Source organism: Perna viridis, chromosome 5 (genome assembly GCF_037379345.1).
Source record: "Perna viridis isolate PV_CMFRI_1.1 ecotype Kerala chromosome 5, ASM3737934v1, whole genome shotgun sequence".
NCBI lineage: Eukaryota > Metazoa > Mollusca > Bivalvia > Mytilida > Mytilidae > Perna > Perna viridis.
In genome coordinates this window covers 39,457,281-39,473,836 of record NC_142449.1, presented here as the reverse complement: position 1 = coordinate 39,473,836, position 16,556 = coordinate 39,457,281, and the positions used below count along the sequence as shown (strand labels likewise).

At 31.3% G+C, this 16,556-nt stretch overlaps 2 protein-coding genes across 5 annotated transcripts in view; one reads left to right on the top strand and one right to left on the bottom strand.

Moving 5' to 3' along the window:
• LOC148617448 (L-fucose kinase-like) overlaps positions 1-1,230 on the bottom strand; it is a 134,051-nt gene extending 132,821 nt beyond the window's left edge. Inside the window, exon 1 of the mRNA XM_088585142.1 lies at positions 1,210-1,230. The gene's annotated coding sequence lies outside the window, so the exon portion shown is untranslated. The remainder of the gene's footprint in view (positions 1-1,209) is intronic.
• LOC148617447 (uncharacterized) overlaps positions 1-15,991 on the top strand; it is a 66,776-nt gene extending 50,785 nt beyond the window's left edge. For all 4 annotated transcript variants that reach the window (XM_088585138.1, XM_088585140.1, XM_088585137.1 and 1 more), the window contains 3 exons: positions 5,224-6,573; positions 7,464-7,622; positions 7,908-15,991. In XM_088585138.1, coding sequence (XP_088441264.1) covers positions 5,224-6,573; positions 7,464-7,622; positions 7,908-7,960 — 1,562 coding nt within the window. In that variant the 3' untranslated portion in view covers positions 7,961-15,991. The remainder of the gene's footprint in view (positions 1-5,223; positions 6,574-7,463; positions 7,623-7,907) is intronic.
• Positions 15,992-16,556: the final 565 nt, after the last annotated feature.

The window sequence follows — 16,556 nt, the reverse complement described above, 5'->3', positions numbered from 1 at the left end:
TCACATGTTCAGTGTGAAGTTATACAATAAAAAAGGATTTTGCAAAAGTTTTAGACACAAGAATTCTTTTTTATGACAAGAAATGGGAGTATGTATATTAAAAAATCTGTCTTTTACTTGTCAGTACATGTATTACTAATTTAATTTCTTAGAAATATGAAAAGCAAGATCATTTTAGTATTGAGATATGTTTTCACAAAAGACATTAATTTTGATGATAAAAAAAATGTTTTGACATGGATATTTGAAATGTCTTACAATTGATTATTTCAATTATCAATTTTCAAAATCAGTTACTTGTATCAAAAGCCCTCATGGATTAGATGAACTGATTAATTGATTGATTACAACAACACTTCTGTACAGTGATACCTGCTAAAGAATTTTAAAAGCATCAGGAAAATGGGAACGAAAATATTGGTACATTATCTGTAAATTGAGAAACTTTTGTGTGCAGCATTTAATATTGACATTTTGTTATTTGAGTTTACATTTGGTTTTATTTTTTGCTTCAGTGAGGGGAAAATGATAAATGATGTCAAATATTCATGTATCAGAAAGATATTCATACATAGAAGGTTGAATTATTGAATATATAATAAAAACAATATTCCAATAATTTCTTTAAAAAAAAAAAAAAAAAGAATATTCCAAAATTTTCTGAAATTATAGAATTTCATAATAAAGAAAATGGTAGTCATGAGAGTATTATTTCATTTTTCATTCAGCACAACTGATTTTGATTGATTTTTTACTTCAATTGAATTTTAACTTGTCTTGTTCTATACAGCAAATATGTTCAGCACACAGAATTTGATCAGATTTATGCCACTTTTGCAGTGATGTTCCCCAAACTTCTGTGTTATGTTTTATCTTCCAAAAGAAAATATGAACGTCCTGACATGTCCAAGTAATAATTTTTACCTGTGAAATACACACAATTTAATATATGTATATATTGCACATTTACATCCTACAAATTAATCAAGACTTTGTCAAATTTTCAGAAACAAAATTCTCCTTTTTAGCTCACCTGGCCAAAGGCCATGTGCACTATTGCCATCTCTTGGTGTCTGTTGTTGTTGTCGTCGTTAACAATTATATAAAACTCTTCTCCTCTGAAACAACTTGACTATACTCGGCGTCACATAAATAACATACTGTTAAAATTTGAATAAAAATATTTTCTACGACTTTATTGACACCTACCATCGTTTAAATTGTCTTAAATGACTTGCTCATTCGTTTAGCCGACGGTAGGTGTCAATAAAGTCGTAGAAATATTTTTATTCAAATTTTAACAGTATGTTATTTATGTGACGCCGAGTTTTTTGTTTTTTTTTTATAATTAGAACCAAACTTGGTATGAATATTCCTTGGCGTGTCCTGCATAGAACTGATGTGGGGATTTTTGATCCGTCAAAAAACATGGCCACCATTACTAAAAATAGAACATAGGGGTCAGACAATAGTTTTTTTCACATATATTTCCAAAATCGTTAGGTTTAGCTAAATTCTGACAGAGGATAAAAGAGTTCAGCATGATGAGATCTATCTCTGGTCAAATTTTGGCATTATTCTGTTAAGCAGTAATTGAGTTATTGCTCTTTTTCAATGATTTTTACTATTTTAATGTTATTTTTTCAAAAAATCTTCTCCTCTGACACTACTGGACCAATTGGAACCAAACTTGGTATGAATTTTCCTTGGGGTATTCTAAATAGAACTGATGTGGGGATTTTTGATTCGTTGAAGAAACATGGCCTCTGTTACTAAAAATAGAACATAGGAGTCAGACAGTAGTTTTTCACATACATCTCCAAAACTGTTAGGTTTAGCTAAATTCTGACAGGGTAAAAGTGTTCAGCATGATGAGATCTATCTCTGGTCAAATTTTGGTTTTAATCCCTTAAGCCATGTTGGAGTTATAGCCCTTTTTCAACAATTTTTGCTATTTTTAATGCTATTTCTTTCAAAAATCTTCTCCTCTGACATTACTTGACCAATTGAAACCAAACTTGATATGAATGTTCCTTGGGGTATCTTGCATAGAATTGGTGTTGGGATTTTTGATTCGTATAAAAACATGACCTCAATTACTAAAAATAGAACATAGGGGTCAGACAATAGTTTTTCACATATATCTCCAAAACAGTTAGGTTTAGCTATTCTGACAGGGGATAAGTGTTCAGCATGATGAGATCTATCTCTGGTCAAATTTTGGTTTTAAACTGTTTAGTCATGTTGAAGATATTGCACCTTTTCAACGATTTTTGCTATTTTTAATGTTATGTCTTTCAAAAATCCTCTACTCCGACATTATTTCATTAATTTGAACCAAAATATGAATGTATCCTGCATAAAACTGATGTGGGGATTTTTAATCCGTCAAAAAACATGGCCACCATTACTAAAAATAGAACATAGGGGTCAGACAATAGTTTTTCGCATATATCTCCAAAACCATTTAACCAAATTCTTTCAATAGCTGAAATGATCCTTATTATTAGGACTACATGGATAAAAGTTGTCAGATGACTCCTTGTTAGAGTTATTGCCCATGAAAGGGAAAAAATGACTTTTTCTTACAGTTTTCTGTCAATATCTTGAAAACTATGATAGAATTAAGGAAACTTTTAATTGTTAAAATGATCCTTACAAGTCCTACCAAATTCATCTTGAGTCAAAATTGTTGGACAACTGCTTGTTAAATTTATTGCATTTGTAAGGCAAAATTCAACAAGGTGAGCAATTCAGGCTCCTGGGAGCCTCTTGTTTAATTTTGTTCACTCCAGTTCACTTGAAAATTAATTAACTTCACATTAAAAACTTCATTTGGTTGGTGAAAATGCAAGTGTCAAAGGTCAACTGCTGTGAAAATGGTCAGATTTTTATGTTATTTTTGTATTCTGTCATAGGCCTATCATTTGCCTTTCTGTTTTCAGGTGCTTTATTAATTTAAGTGAATAAATTTTAGAATTTTATCAATTCTGTATACTATCTTCACAACCTTACACATAATATTTATCAATAATTGTTTGAGGATGACACATTAGAACATTGGTTTTCTTGTTTTTACATGATCTTTTACACCTTAATAACTTTCAAAACATATCTTTGTACTCAATGAATCACTACAACAATTTGAACTTCATTATTTCAATTATGAATTGCTTGATCTTTTATTCTGACAATAAAATTGATAATTACTAGTAGACATTTTCTAATACCATTTTTACAAAATTGAGTACAATCCGATAAAACAATAGAATGAAGAAGACATGTTATTTTGATATAATTCATTTTTTGGCTGACAAACGGCCAGCATCAGTTATAGATGTTTTTCATCTTTCTCCAATCTTTACCTTCAAAGTTCAGCTAGGGAGTAGCTTTGTGTTAGATGTAGAAACTGCTCTCCCTTCCAGAGTACTTGCGTGGACTTTGTTTTCACTCAGGATAAAGTACCGTTTATTGGTCTGGGTTTGTGCTGTTAATTTAATTTTGATTTTTGTACTTTTAAGTTCATTTGTATTGTGTAACTTTTTTTCATCTATTGTCCTTGTGTTATTCTATGCCTCATTTTGTCCATGGCCAGGAATTGTGGGTGGGGGGGGCACCTAGTATGAAAATAGACAAGGTGGGGAGGATGGGTCTTCTGGTAGTTCAACACATTTGTTATGGATCTACATACACTGTGGTAGACAATGGGGTGAAAATACAGACCTTTGCCAGAGAAACATTCTAATGATGCATAGATTAATTTGTGGACTTAATGACATTAAATCTTGCTATATAACTTATTCGGGTATGGTGCTGTTGTAGTGGTTTTCTGTAGATACTTTGTTTTCATGTGATAACTTTACTTGTGACCAATTGTTATGATGTCTTGATATGATTTTGGTAACTATATCTTGTGTAGATGTGTGAAAAATCATTAATAAAGCCATGTGTTGACTGGAGGCCTGTTCACCCCTAACCAACAGACAACTAATAGAATCAGTGGTTATCATCCAATGCTATGGTTAATAATAGAACAAATTGTCAGACAACAGAAAGATAAATAGTCTGGTCAGACAAGAGAAAAGATGACATGGATAAGAAGGATAAAGACAAAATCTTCATAATGTTGTGTTCACATTTTCCCAACTGTTTAGGGTCGATTACTGCTGTCTAATAAAGCTGTGCCCTGTCACACATTTTATTACCTGTTGTAGAACTTCTTTACGTGTATACTATAGTTAATGGTTACATTTACAACATATTTCTAGCAGTGTTGAAATTAATAATAACTGATTTTATGTTGTGAAGTTGGTATACAGTATATATATTTTCACCTTTTCATGGTAATCATGACATTTATTGCATAGTGGCATGAAAAGTTATGTGCTTAAATGTGGATTTATACTTAAATTGCATGTTAGAACATGATGAAACTTTTGACTGCTACAGGTAAAGATGAAGCAAGAATTAATGGTAAAATATCTGCTTACAACAGTGCTATGAAATTGTTTTTGATATTTGACCAATGTAAAAATAAGGCAGGTTCAACAGAAACATTGAAACATCTAAACATTTTGTTACTGCAGAAAAACATTAATAAGAGGGTTTTTTTAATCCCTTTTTCATAGTACAATTCATGGAAGTAAAGTGTGATTTAATCAAAAGAAATTAAAATAGTTAAAATAGGCAAAATTTCCCGCCATTTGTTTTCTACATTAACAGATTTAGGGATTCTCTTTTTACTGTGCTATTTTCAGTATTCTTGTCAGTAACAAGAGTATTTTCTGGTGTTTTGAATGTATTCAAGCAATATAAAGGGCCACAAAAAACTTGATGTAATAACTCCTGCCTGATTTTTATATTGTTTTGTAGAAAAAATAGATTTGATTGAAAGTTTTATCACAAGCTATACTGTAAGTATAAACCCAGCTTTTGTCACTGGAAGAATGTGCTTACCTAGCATCTTGACATATTTTAATTACTCAGTGAAAGTACTCCTGTTCATAGGTAACAATTTTTGTGTTGTTATTTTACTTTGAAATTTGATTCCCAACGTTGTTCTTTTTCAGACTTTGTTACTTGAAATTGAAAAAGATAAATACTCCACAAGAATTGATACTCATGTATGGAAGTACTTTGATGGTGGTTAAATGGTACTTGTAATTCCAAGATTTTACATGACTCTGTTGTTGTACTCTATTGTTACTATATTTTACATTGCAGAGAAACCAGTAACATTACAAGACATGCTTACTCAGCCGATGACCGACCACTTTACTACTGTGAGTATAGTCTCAAGCCAAATGCCACTGACTCAGATAAATAATCAAATGACTATGGCTAGTCATCCAGTCTCCCCTAATGTTGCTAGTGTTGTGAATGGTGGAAATGGATCTCAGCCAATCAACTCACCACTATTTAACAATCAACCTCCATCACATACATCCAGCTTTACAGCCCAATCAAACACTCCTAATGTTGTGAGTGGACCTATATTCAATAGCTTAATAGGAGGATCAGAAATTAACCTACTTGGAAACAGTAATCCCAATCAACAAATTTTCCAGACAGTTGGGAGTAATTCCCAGCCACAGAACTTTGACAATGGACAAAACAATGTACAGAATAATCCAGTATTCCAGCCAGGTATGTCCACTCCTCTACACCAACAAACAGTGCAGAACTTTAGTAGTGTTCAGACTCAGCAAAACTTACAAAATATTGCTGTTAGTTTTAGTAATCCACATAGCAACACAGGAATGACTGTTCAGAACAATAATCAAATTGAGGGGTACAGTGCTATTCCTATTCAGAACTCAGTTGCTATAAATGTGCCAAACAGTATTGGAACAGTTGACTACTCAAATGTAAGTCAGTCACAAGGTATGTCTCAATCATTACCGAAGCGTGAACAGTTTTCACATAATCATGGTTTTTCAGTCGGTGTTAATAACAATGTTAATGAACAACAAAATATTTTACATGGGCTTCTTTCAAGCTCTGTCAATATTTTACCCACACAGATTGGTAACGTTCAAAATGTTCAGCGATTTGGTGTGTCAAACTCATGTCTCCAACAAATCAATGCTACACCAGTTATGGCCACTTCTAGTGCTAGTACAAATCAACAAAAAGGTTATTCTGATGTGGCTATGAGACTTCTGCAGCAGTTGTTAGTCAAATCATCAGGCAGTGACCCATTGAAGGCCAGTGAAGCTCCAGTCCAAAACAGTTTGAATGACCATAACAGTGCACTATTTACTTCTCCGTCCGGTCAAAAACAACAATCATTGTCCATGGTACAGACCCACCCAACGCTGCAAATTCCAATGGTGATGAATGCACAGGCTGTATCGTCTCCATCAGTCCAACAGAGATCCCAGGTTAGTAACCAGGGATTATTACACCAGATTTTAAGCCAGGGTATAGAAACAAGGAATGTACAGCCAGACCCAACAACCAGTCAGACATCACCACAGGTCCAGCAGCTGGATAGTTTAAGGTTACAGGCCATGGCACAGCAAGTCCAACAACAGGCTCAGAGTGTTCAGACTACACAACAAACTAATAATGGTAATACGTTGTCCTCGCTAACTATTGGTATGAGCTCTATAGTTATCAGCTATTTTATGTGTCCATCACAAAATTGTATCCACTGCATACAGGTATTTAACATAACTACCTTATTTAGTTCCGTAATAAAACTTAGCATGGTTATTCACTACTACTAGAAGGTGTGTCGCACACAAGAAAAAAAATTACGATAAAACTGGGGAAAAAAGTTTGATACCCCAAGTCTGTGTGACAACTATTCATGTTTGTTCTAAGCTTTTGTACATTTTGGAATTAAGATATAAAACTTTCCATCATTATTTATCACTACAAGAAGCTTGTAACACTCAAGAACAAAAACTATAAGTCAAAGACATTGGTAGGAAACTTAGTTAAACTTGGGTATCCCTTGGTCCAACACAATAATCTAACCAGTGGGGTCCTGTGTGATGGTTACATTATTTTTGTTCTAGTTCCTGACTTAATATTTGTAGTTTTGAGAAGAATTAATTTACAAGTGGGCTCAATTGTGTATTTATTAAAAATTGAAAGAAAAAAAGAATGTGTATGCCTTGTGACATGAAGTCAGCAGTCCTGTCTGTCCTGGATAGGGAGTACATGATTTGTCTGGCTATCTCCTACCACAGTTTTTATAGTTACAGCTGTAAAATTTTGTAGAATGTTCATACAAACAATTGAGATGTGCACGGATAATTAAGTTTGATTTTAGATTAAGATAAATCCGGCTCAGTGTGTGGGACTAGTACAAAGCAGGGTCTGTTTGATAGGTCAATACATAAAATATCTGCCATATGACATTAAATCATAATCAATCAATCTGAATGAAGTCATTTTCAGTGACTTAAGTATATGTTTCCAGGCACAGTATTACTTATTATTTATTTTTGTAGGTAATAATTCCCGAGGAGGACCTCAGATCATTGTCCTTGGAGGAGGAGCAGGGGGTCAGAATACAGGAACAGTTCAACAGAACAATCAGGCAGGATCACCCAGTATACTTATTTTACCTGGGGCAGGGGGAAATAACTCTGGAAATGCACAAACTCAAGGTATAAAACGAATAATGAGTTATCATAATAGCTCTGGTTCTTTGTTAATCTTTTATAATTAAGAGAAGGACAGTAGTGTTTTTTGGGGCAATTTCCTAGATAAATACTATTAGATTATAGAAGATTTTTTAGCGTGGATTGAGGGATATTGATTAAGTCATAGTTTTGAATTAGGAGTTTCATTTTGGCAGTGAATTTTTTCATCATCATTTGTTATGTTTTGTGTTTAAGAATGTTCTTGATAAAAACTACAATTCCTTAAGGAACATGTTTTCTTTGTTACAGTGGAGACAATATTACGGTCAATTCTAGGATCTTTAAAGCCAGAGCCACAGTAGTTGTAGGGAGCATAATGAAACAGGGCTGCAACAGATAATGCAACTTGGCCTAGAATTGTGTCAAGGAAATTTTATTTTTGATTGAACAACTGTTTATACAGAGTGATATATATTTATTATAGTGCTAAATTGATTGTTATAAATTCCTTTTTGTTGTATCTCCGTATTAATGTGGATTTACTTATACATAAAAAAAGACAAGTCTCAGTTTGGGACATCTTATGATTATGGTCTTATGGGAAAGTTTTATTTTTGTCAAGATAGCTGGCCACTAATATGGCCTGATAATTCTTATTCTTCAATTTAATTTAGATAACATTCAAATGTCACATAAATTTATCCTTTTCATTTGCTTTACAAGAAGAGTTTTGTATATTCACATTCAATCTCAGCAGATTTATATATATATATATTCATATGTAGTGATATAATGGAAAATTGTACTCACTAATTTAAGGTTGACAACTTTTGTGTATGAAAAAAAGGGAAAGTTAATTATTTTTTCAAACATTTGTTAGTGGAAAAAAAATTCCTAGATTATCCACCACACTCTTGATTGATAAAAGTAAGTACAATGTACTTGTATTATTCTTATCAGTTTTCTGTCTGTTATTTCTTTTAAGGCTGCCTGGAGAGTGAAACAAAAATTATCATGCTTGCTCTTTAATTTTTTCAAAATATAAATGTAATAAAAAGGTACTTCTGGTAATGTTTGTTTATTCAGGCTTCATCCCCAGGGAAAACACCTTAGTATTAAAAATAAATGATGTTCCAGAAAACTGTAACACCTGCTGGCTTCAAATTCACAGACCTTATCTGAGGTGGAATATTGTAGCTTGTGTGATGTGTGGTAATCTAGGTAGTTTTATGACCTTTTAGAGATTTTTTTTAGCACAAGCTACTTAATATTGTAATACATTTTTGTTTAGTCAGCAGTAGTTGTGAGATTCTGAGTCAGGTCAGTTTTTACCGTGATGTGTGTATCAATGTTTATTCCTAGTACACACAATGATATAGAATATTAATAATTGAGGGTTTACTTCTCAAGTGATAGTGACATATTCTGATGAGCATTCACAATAAGATCAGTATTTTTATGGCTTTTTTTCTTATTGTGAGGAATCATGTGCGTTTTCTGCTAATGTAATTTGTTTTATGGTCATTGGAAATGCTTGTATTCACCCTTTTATAGTCATTGAAAATGCTTGTATTCACCCATTTCTTATTTTTTCAACATTGTGGGGTTTTTTAACATATATACATATATATGTGAAAAATTTGCAGTGATAAAATGGTATGGCACTGTCATCTGTAGACACTTGGTTTCTGTGCTGTAGCTTTAATATACATTAGCTGATCTTTATAAAATTTTATAACAAGATTCCAAATCACAAAAGGTAGATTGGTATGATTTTGGATTTTGAACCAAACCATTATAGAATCGGGGACCAAAGACAGACTGAAAACAAGTATTACATAGTTTTTACTATGTATTTCCAGTAAAACCATAGAAATGTCTTTGATTTTGTTCCACAATATTCTATATCACAATGGTCAGACTGGTATTGATTTTTGGGGTTAAGACTTGGAACATTTTAGAAATTAGAGGCCAATAAGGGGCCAGAAACATGCATTTTCCTGATTTCCAAACAATACTTTGACTATTGGTGAATGGATCACTTTGAAATTATATAAAAAGGTACCATACCACCAAAGAAAGGCTGGGATTGAATTTTGGGGTTGAGGCTTGGAATGTTTTGAATTTGGGGCCAAAAAGGGACCTGAATCAAGTATTTTCCGTATGTTTGGACAATAATTTGAGTAAAAATAAATTTATAAATTGTTTAAAGACAGTTGTCTGCTATTATTATTCCAAAACTATACAAGTTAAAAATTGTGTTAGGTTTTGTTGATGTTTGCAAAACAAATAGCATGCAAAAATTATGTCAAGGAAATACAATGTTACTTTATATAAAGTTAAACTGGTAAAATTTTATAAAACTCCTCATGATGATTTCTGAAGACATGTTCAGCTAGTCTCATGAATATTTAGATCTTAATAAAGGAAGTTGATGTGATACTGTGTCCTTTTATATTGTAGTGTGTTGCTTAAATCAAGTATAACTATCTGGTGCTTTCTTTGTAAATTGTAATTTTAATCATTAAAACTTGAATTTTGGATTTTTTAATATGAACAAATATCTCAACATCCCAAAATTTAAAACTACATTCTGGTATGAAATAGACGAAGTTTATTTCTGAATTTTCAGTATTTTGATTTGTGTTTGTGTGATGTTTTCATTTGATGTTTTATTTATTAATGTTTTTGGGGGTTTGAAAGAATGGAGAATGTTTCAATCTGTAGCTAAATATTTTTTTTTAAATGTAATCAAAATAAGAGTGTTGGTGCAATATTGAAGGCCATTGCTCAGTTAAGTTGAAATCTTAGAAAACTACAACTTTATTAGAATTGAAGTTTTTCTCATACTGTAGTTTTTGAAGCTAGGTCCTAATTTTCATTTGGTTACTGTAAATATGTATATATGTGTAGTTGAAAAGATGCATTTTAGTTCATAGTTGCTTTAACACAGAGGCTTCATGGGTAGTTTTCTACAAGTGAAATCTTTTCTCTGAAATAAATTAGATTTTGATTAACTCATTATTTGTATTTACAAAATTTCTTTTAGTTGTGAGGTGGATTATAGATTTGTTACTGACCTGTCTTGTAATATATTTATTCAAAATATTTTATTTGATAAAACTTAAGAAAAGGGATATCATTGTTTAGAACCATGGATTATCCTCCTCCTAACTAGTTGCTCAGATGTTCCTGTTTTGCCCCTGTGTAGACTGGTTTGTAGATAGAAAAAAGCAACAGACAGGGAATCATTTAATTTGTTTGCTTTAATTTACCTGGGTTGTTTTGGTTCCAGGCCAACTATTTCTGTAAGTCAAAACTAAAGAATCCCATATTCTTAATCTTTTTTTCCGAAACCAAATGAACTACCCATGAAGCGATTTTATGGTTGTAAATAATGTATATATTGCCAAATGCCTTACATATTTATGAGTAGGAATTGTTGTACATTTGTATCAAGTATTTTATTTGTTAAATGAGATTTTTTTAACGTACCAGTGATCAGTTGTTAAGTAATTCCAAGTTAAAGGGAGGTGATCATGTCAGATTTTAAAGAAAATACAACAATTTAATGTAATTACTAGGAAGATAGACCATTTTGCAGAATTCATGCTGGAATGATGTAGCCTTTAATTTTTTCGAGGTATATATTAATTCTCTAAGTGTTACAGAAGATTATTTTTGGTAATTAGTTTTCATGGCAAAATTAATAAAATTTAACTTTCAGTGAATGGTGATGGTAGTAATGTTAATGTTCATTATTTAAAATTCTTTTTTACATTTTGTAAAAGAAATGCAAGATTTTGAAACATAATGCCTTTTTCAGTAAGATGAAAAAGAAATTTATGCGCCAATGTGACTAAGAGAAAGTTGATATAAAGATATAAAATAAAGTTTTAGAAGAGAGAACTTAAAATTTGAATGATCATCTCTCTGTTTAGATTTAGTATTTTGCTTTGTTGTTTTTTATGATTTTTGAAAGTATTTACACACATTTCTTGTATCATTGAAAATCATGTTTTCCTATATAGCTGTTCATTAGTTCAGCATTCAGTTAGAAATTTAATTACATCAAAACATCAATTCAACCTTTTTATGTTGGTTTTTCCCTTCTTTATTGAAAGGTAATAGTGTTGAAATTCATCAATTTAAAAACATTTTCAAATGTTTATTATTGTTCAGTCATAAATGGAATTATTTTTTGAAAGAGGAATAATTGAATTCACCTTTTGGTGTACCTACAATTTTGAAATATTCTCTTTCTGATATCAATCGTAAGATCTTGGCCATTCTATAGCCTTGGTTGTAGAAACAGGTATTAAAAAAAATCAATTGTATACCAGTGTAACCTAGTAACTTGATAGGTAATTCAATGAATTTTTAAGTGGTTTTTTTTTCTGTTTGAATTTTTAAAAATGGTTATAAATGAAGCTTTGACAACAAATTTAATTTTTTATCATGATGTCATGACTGGCCATTGATTTTGGATTTAAGTCCATGCAAATTCAACCTCTGCTTACATATTAATAGGTTACAATAGTTCTGAGTCTATTAAAGTATGTGATTTCTTATTGAGAAAGAGCCAAGTGTGTCCTTCTATCTGCATTTAACATAAACATTGTGTAAAAATCTTCATATGGACATTCTCAGTCATTTGCTAATGTTGGGACCTGAAAAAAAACTTATTAGTTCAGTACCTATTTTGGGTCATTTGTTTGTTTGTTTGTATTTTTGTTTTCTTTTGGGGAGGGGATTGTTGGTTTTTTTTTTTTTTTTTTTTTTTTTGGTACTCTAAATTAAACTTCATTTGGGAAGGGGTATTTGTAGCTTAACCATGAATTTCGAAAAAAAGAAAACATTAAAGACATATAGAAATGTACTTGATAAAAACCGTAACTAAGGAATTATTACCAAACAATGAAAATGAGTACTGGCAAATTGCAGTAAACCATTTTGAAAAGATAATGAATATAAAGTTTTTTTAAGTAGCTTTAAAGTTACTTTATTTGAAATTTTAGTTATAATAATATTTCAAAATAACAAGGAAAGCAATTGTTATAGATTTTCAGTCCAAGGCATTAATCCCATTTAAGGCAGCTATAGTCATTTATGGTGTTTAAATAGAAGTGTCGTTTATTAAAACCAGTGCATTGATAATCTTTAGTCTTGAACCTTGTCATAGAATTTTGTTTGTTCTTGGATATATTTCTCTAGAAATACAAGAAATTTTTTAGGTGAATAATTACCGGTACTTCATGACACTTTTACTTTTGAAACTTTGATGATAATTATTTGTTTTAAAGTAGATAATTTTACTAGAAATATTCAGTTGTATTCTGTTAGTTTCACATTTTTTCAAAGTTGGAAACACAATTAGAATTTTATTGCAGTCTCAATATAGGAAATGTAAAAATCTGACTTGATAATTCAGTAACATTGGCTGCTTTATAGCAATTATCATATTGTCAGGAAATTCTGATTGTCTTAAAGAAAATAAGTTATTTTACAGAAGTATTTGTTAATTGTATGTTGTGAAGTAACAACTAAGATCTCAGACATTGCATATCCTCACCAGCTCTATACATCAGTACAGCTGCTACACCAAAGATTTATTGGACATACTACCTATTTTCAGAATAAAGAGTTACTATGTTTTTGCAAGATTTGTCTTTCAGTTTAACATGAAAAAAAATATGGCAAAATAATTTTTGGGTTTTACCTTCTCTTTACTTGAACGGCTAGACCTGGGTTTCATTGAAATTTTCCTCGAATATTAACTTCAAGTGATTTTGAGTTTAGGAAGGATTTGATGAAATTCTCAATTTTATATTCTTTATGAAACTTGGCCCTGGTAACCCTATCTTAACTTTAAACTGGTGGAATCATTGTACGGTGATAGCAAAATTTAGCCTGGGAGGAGGTTTGAGAAAGTTTTTAGGCAGAAAATTATGTACCTGCAAATCTGCAAGATACCTGCAGACATGTGGTAACCCAGATAAGGGGAGGTAAATCATGATGTGGACTAAAAGTAAGAGATTGGTATACTTGTAATCACATTGATCTCAGATATTAAGCACAATATACTTTTAAGTCATCTATACTTTTTCAAAGCAATCAATAAAGCTTATTTAATTTGGTGGTTTGACCTCAACTTTATACTGCAGTGTGAAACAAAAAGTTGGTTTATTTCAAAACTTACCTGAATTTAACTGTATCAAACTTTAGTTAGAACTTATAGTTGTAAAACAATAGGATATCACTGGTATTCTGTAAGACACCAGGTGGCTGAGTTATTCTTCCTTGATTAACACAGACATTGGTTTCTTATTATAGAACATACATTATTACTGTTTTTATTGTAGAATATCATACATTATTACTGTTTTTATCGTAGTGTCATGTTATTTGTTATATATTTTTTTAAACTGTGAAAAAATGCCTTTTGTTATATGTAAACTGTATCAACTCTGTTTAACAACTTACAACTAAAGATTCTTGTATTTGCAAAGGAAATGCAACTTCTCATAAGAAATCAGCTATGTTAGTTGATTGATGCATTTATTGCTGCCATTTAGTATGTGATAAATTTAACAGGATTTCAGTATTGTAAGACAGTGTTCTTGAATGACCAACATGTGGACTGACTTAGAAAATCAATTTTGTTTTATTTTTAAAATTACATTATCAGTTCATTGTTCATTGAAGTATTAAGAGGGTTACATTTAATGCATTCTGTTATTGAAGTCATATCTATGAATCTCTTTAGTTGTGAGTTGTTAAATGGTTTAAGTAAAGCAGCAAAGTGCCATTTCAATGTTATTGTTGTTTTTTGCAAAGTTCAGTTCAAGAATCTCATGCTTTGTTTGTAACTTGTAATAGGTGTGAAAATCAGTTATGTGAAAGTTTTCTCAAGTGATAATGTGTTGATCTTTAAAAGAAGTTTAAACTTGTACCCTATTGAAGATTCAAACTTTTGTATTAAGAGGCCCGTAGTGTTACTCGATGGAAAGCTTGATTTTTTTTATGCCACCAAATACCAGTGTCAAATCTACTGGTGGAAAGGTGCTTTATGTTGATGTTACTTAAAGAATGATTCTAACTTGTTATCTTATTGAATATAAAAGGATTTTAGGAGGTCAAACTGTATGCTATTACATATGTCATTATAAATCATTCATTCTAAATATATTTATTTCAATGCAAAAAATAGCAATTTGTTCAAGTAAGACATGAATGAATGTACTTCTGGTTACGGACATGTCTCCCATTGTCCAATCAAATTACAAGATATTATCTCAATTTATGTACTTTTCTCTTAAATCCTGTCACCATTTTTGAGGGAACAAAGATGTTCAAGCATTAGAGTAAGTTAGCTGTACATATGCTAACAAACAGCTTTTCATGTTTACATTAGCTTTTCCATTAAAACACAAGTGTTCGATTTGAAATTAGTATCTGTTTGTTACACAGTAAATCATCTTTATTGGTTTGAAGAAGCCAATCATTTAATGTTATTAATTATAACTAAAAAGTCATGTTTTTAATGGTACTGGTGCAGTACTTATAATAAAGATACAGAATGTCTTCTATTCCTGTTTGCTAGTCAGAGAAAAGCATTACTGATTGTAGAATGTTGGGATTTAAATGTCCATACACCCTGGATTCTAATTGTGTAATATTTGAAATGGGGTAAATCCAGACAAAGCAGGAATCACATATCTTATGTTTGAGGGCAGCTAAGTGTATATGGTGGGTTAAGTTGTGTGAATTTCTTTTTACTTAAATGTTCTAGTCTTCAAAACTGGGCTTTTTATGGAGAAGAGATACTGCTTAAATCTTTGTTTATGTGATGTACAAAATTAAATGTTTGACAACCTAATATCAGTAAATTTCTTTCTTTTTAATGCTTGCATGTTCTGAAACTAAGATCAAAATGTTTTTTTTTTTTAATCATTTTTTATTAAATTACCACTGAGTTTTTTTTGGAGTTGAAGGAGTAATTAAATAATGAAATACAACTTGACTTTCATTTCCTTAGAAATGCTCAAAAAAGATAGGTGTCTCATAGATATATTTATGTATTGAATCATGATTTTAATATAACATTATGTTATGGAATATTTTGCTGAATACACCTTGTTAGAACTCTCCACCCTCTACCTTAAAATTAAAATGCTCTCTAAACATTTGAATATAATATGTAGCAGAATTATGTACATGTAGTACAGGGTAGTAAGACTACGTGATGCATTCTGCTTGCTATTATGTTGAAGAATCTGGAAGTTTTTTTTTGGAGAGTAATCATTTTTTAACCAGTCCAAAGCTTACATTATGCCTTTTGTATAATCCATGTTATACATGATGTTGACAAATAAAATGGTGTAGTGCTGCAACCATGTTTTGTTTACAGAGCCCGGAGTGCCTTCTTTAATCTTCCAGCCTGTTTGTTTTTAGTTTCTAATAGTAGTTTGTCAACCAATCCAAACAGACATCCCTTTGACCAGTCTAATCGACATTATTTTTGGTATAACAATAGACCTGTCTAATCAGACAATCCTTTTGGTATAACAATGTATGGACTTAATCAACATCCCTTTTGTTATAACAACTGACCTGTCTTATTAGACATCCCTTGAAGGTATAACAAGAGGCTCCCAGGAGCCTGAATCGCTCACCTGGTTAAAGTTTGTCTTTCAAGGGCAATAAATTTAACAAGGAGTTATCCAGCAATTTCGAATCAAAAAGACTTTGGTAGGACTATCATATAGACCATTTCAGTGATAGAAAGTTTCTTTCTATTATAGTTTTCATGATATTGCTGAAAACTAAACAAAAACCTCTCATGTTTCATCTTTCAAGGGCAATAACTCTTATAAGGAGTCACCTGACAACTTTGATCCCTGAAGACTTTTGAAGGCCTAATAAGGGTCTTCAGACTCCTTGTAAGAGTTAGTGCCC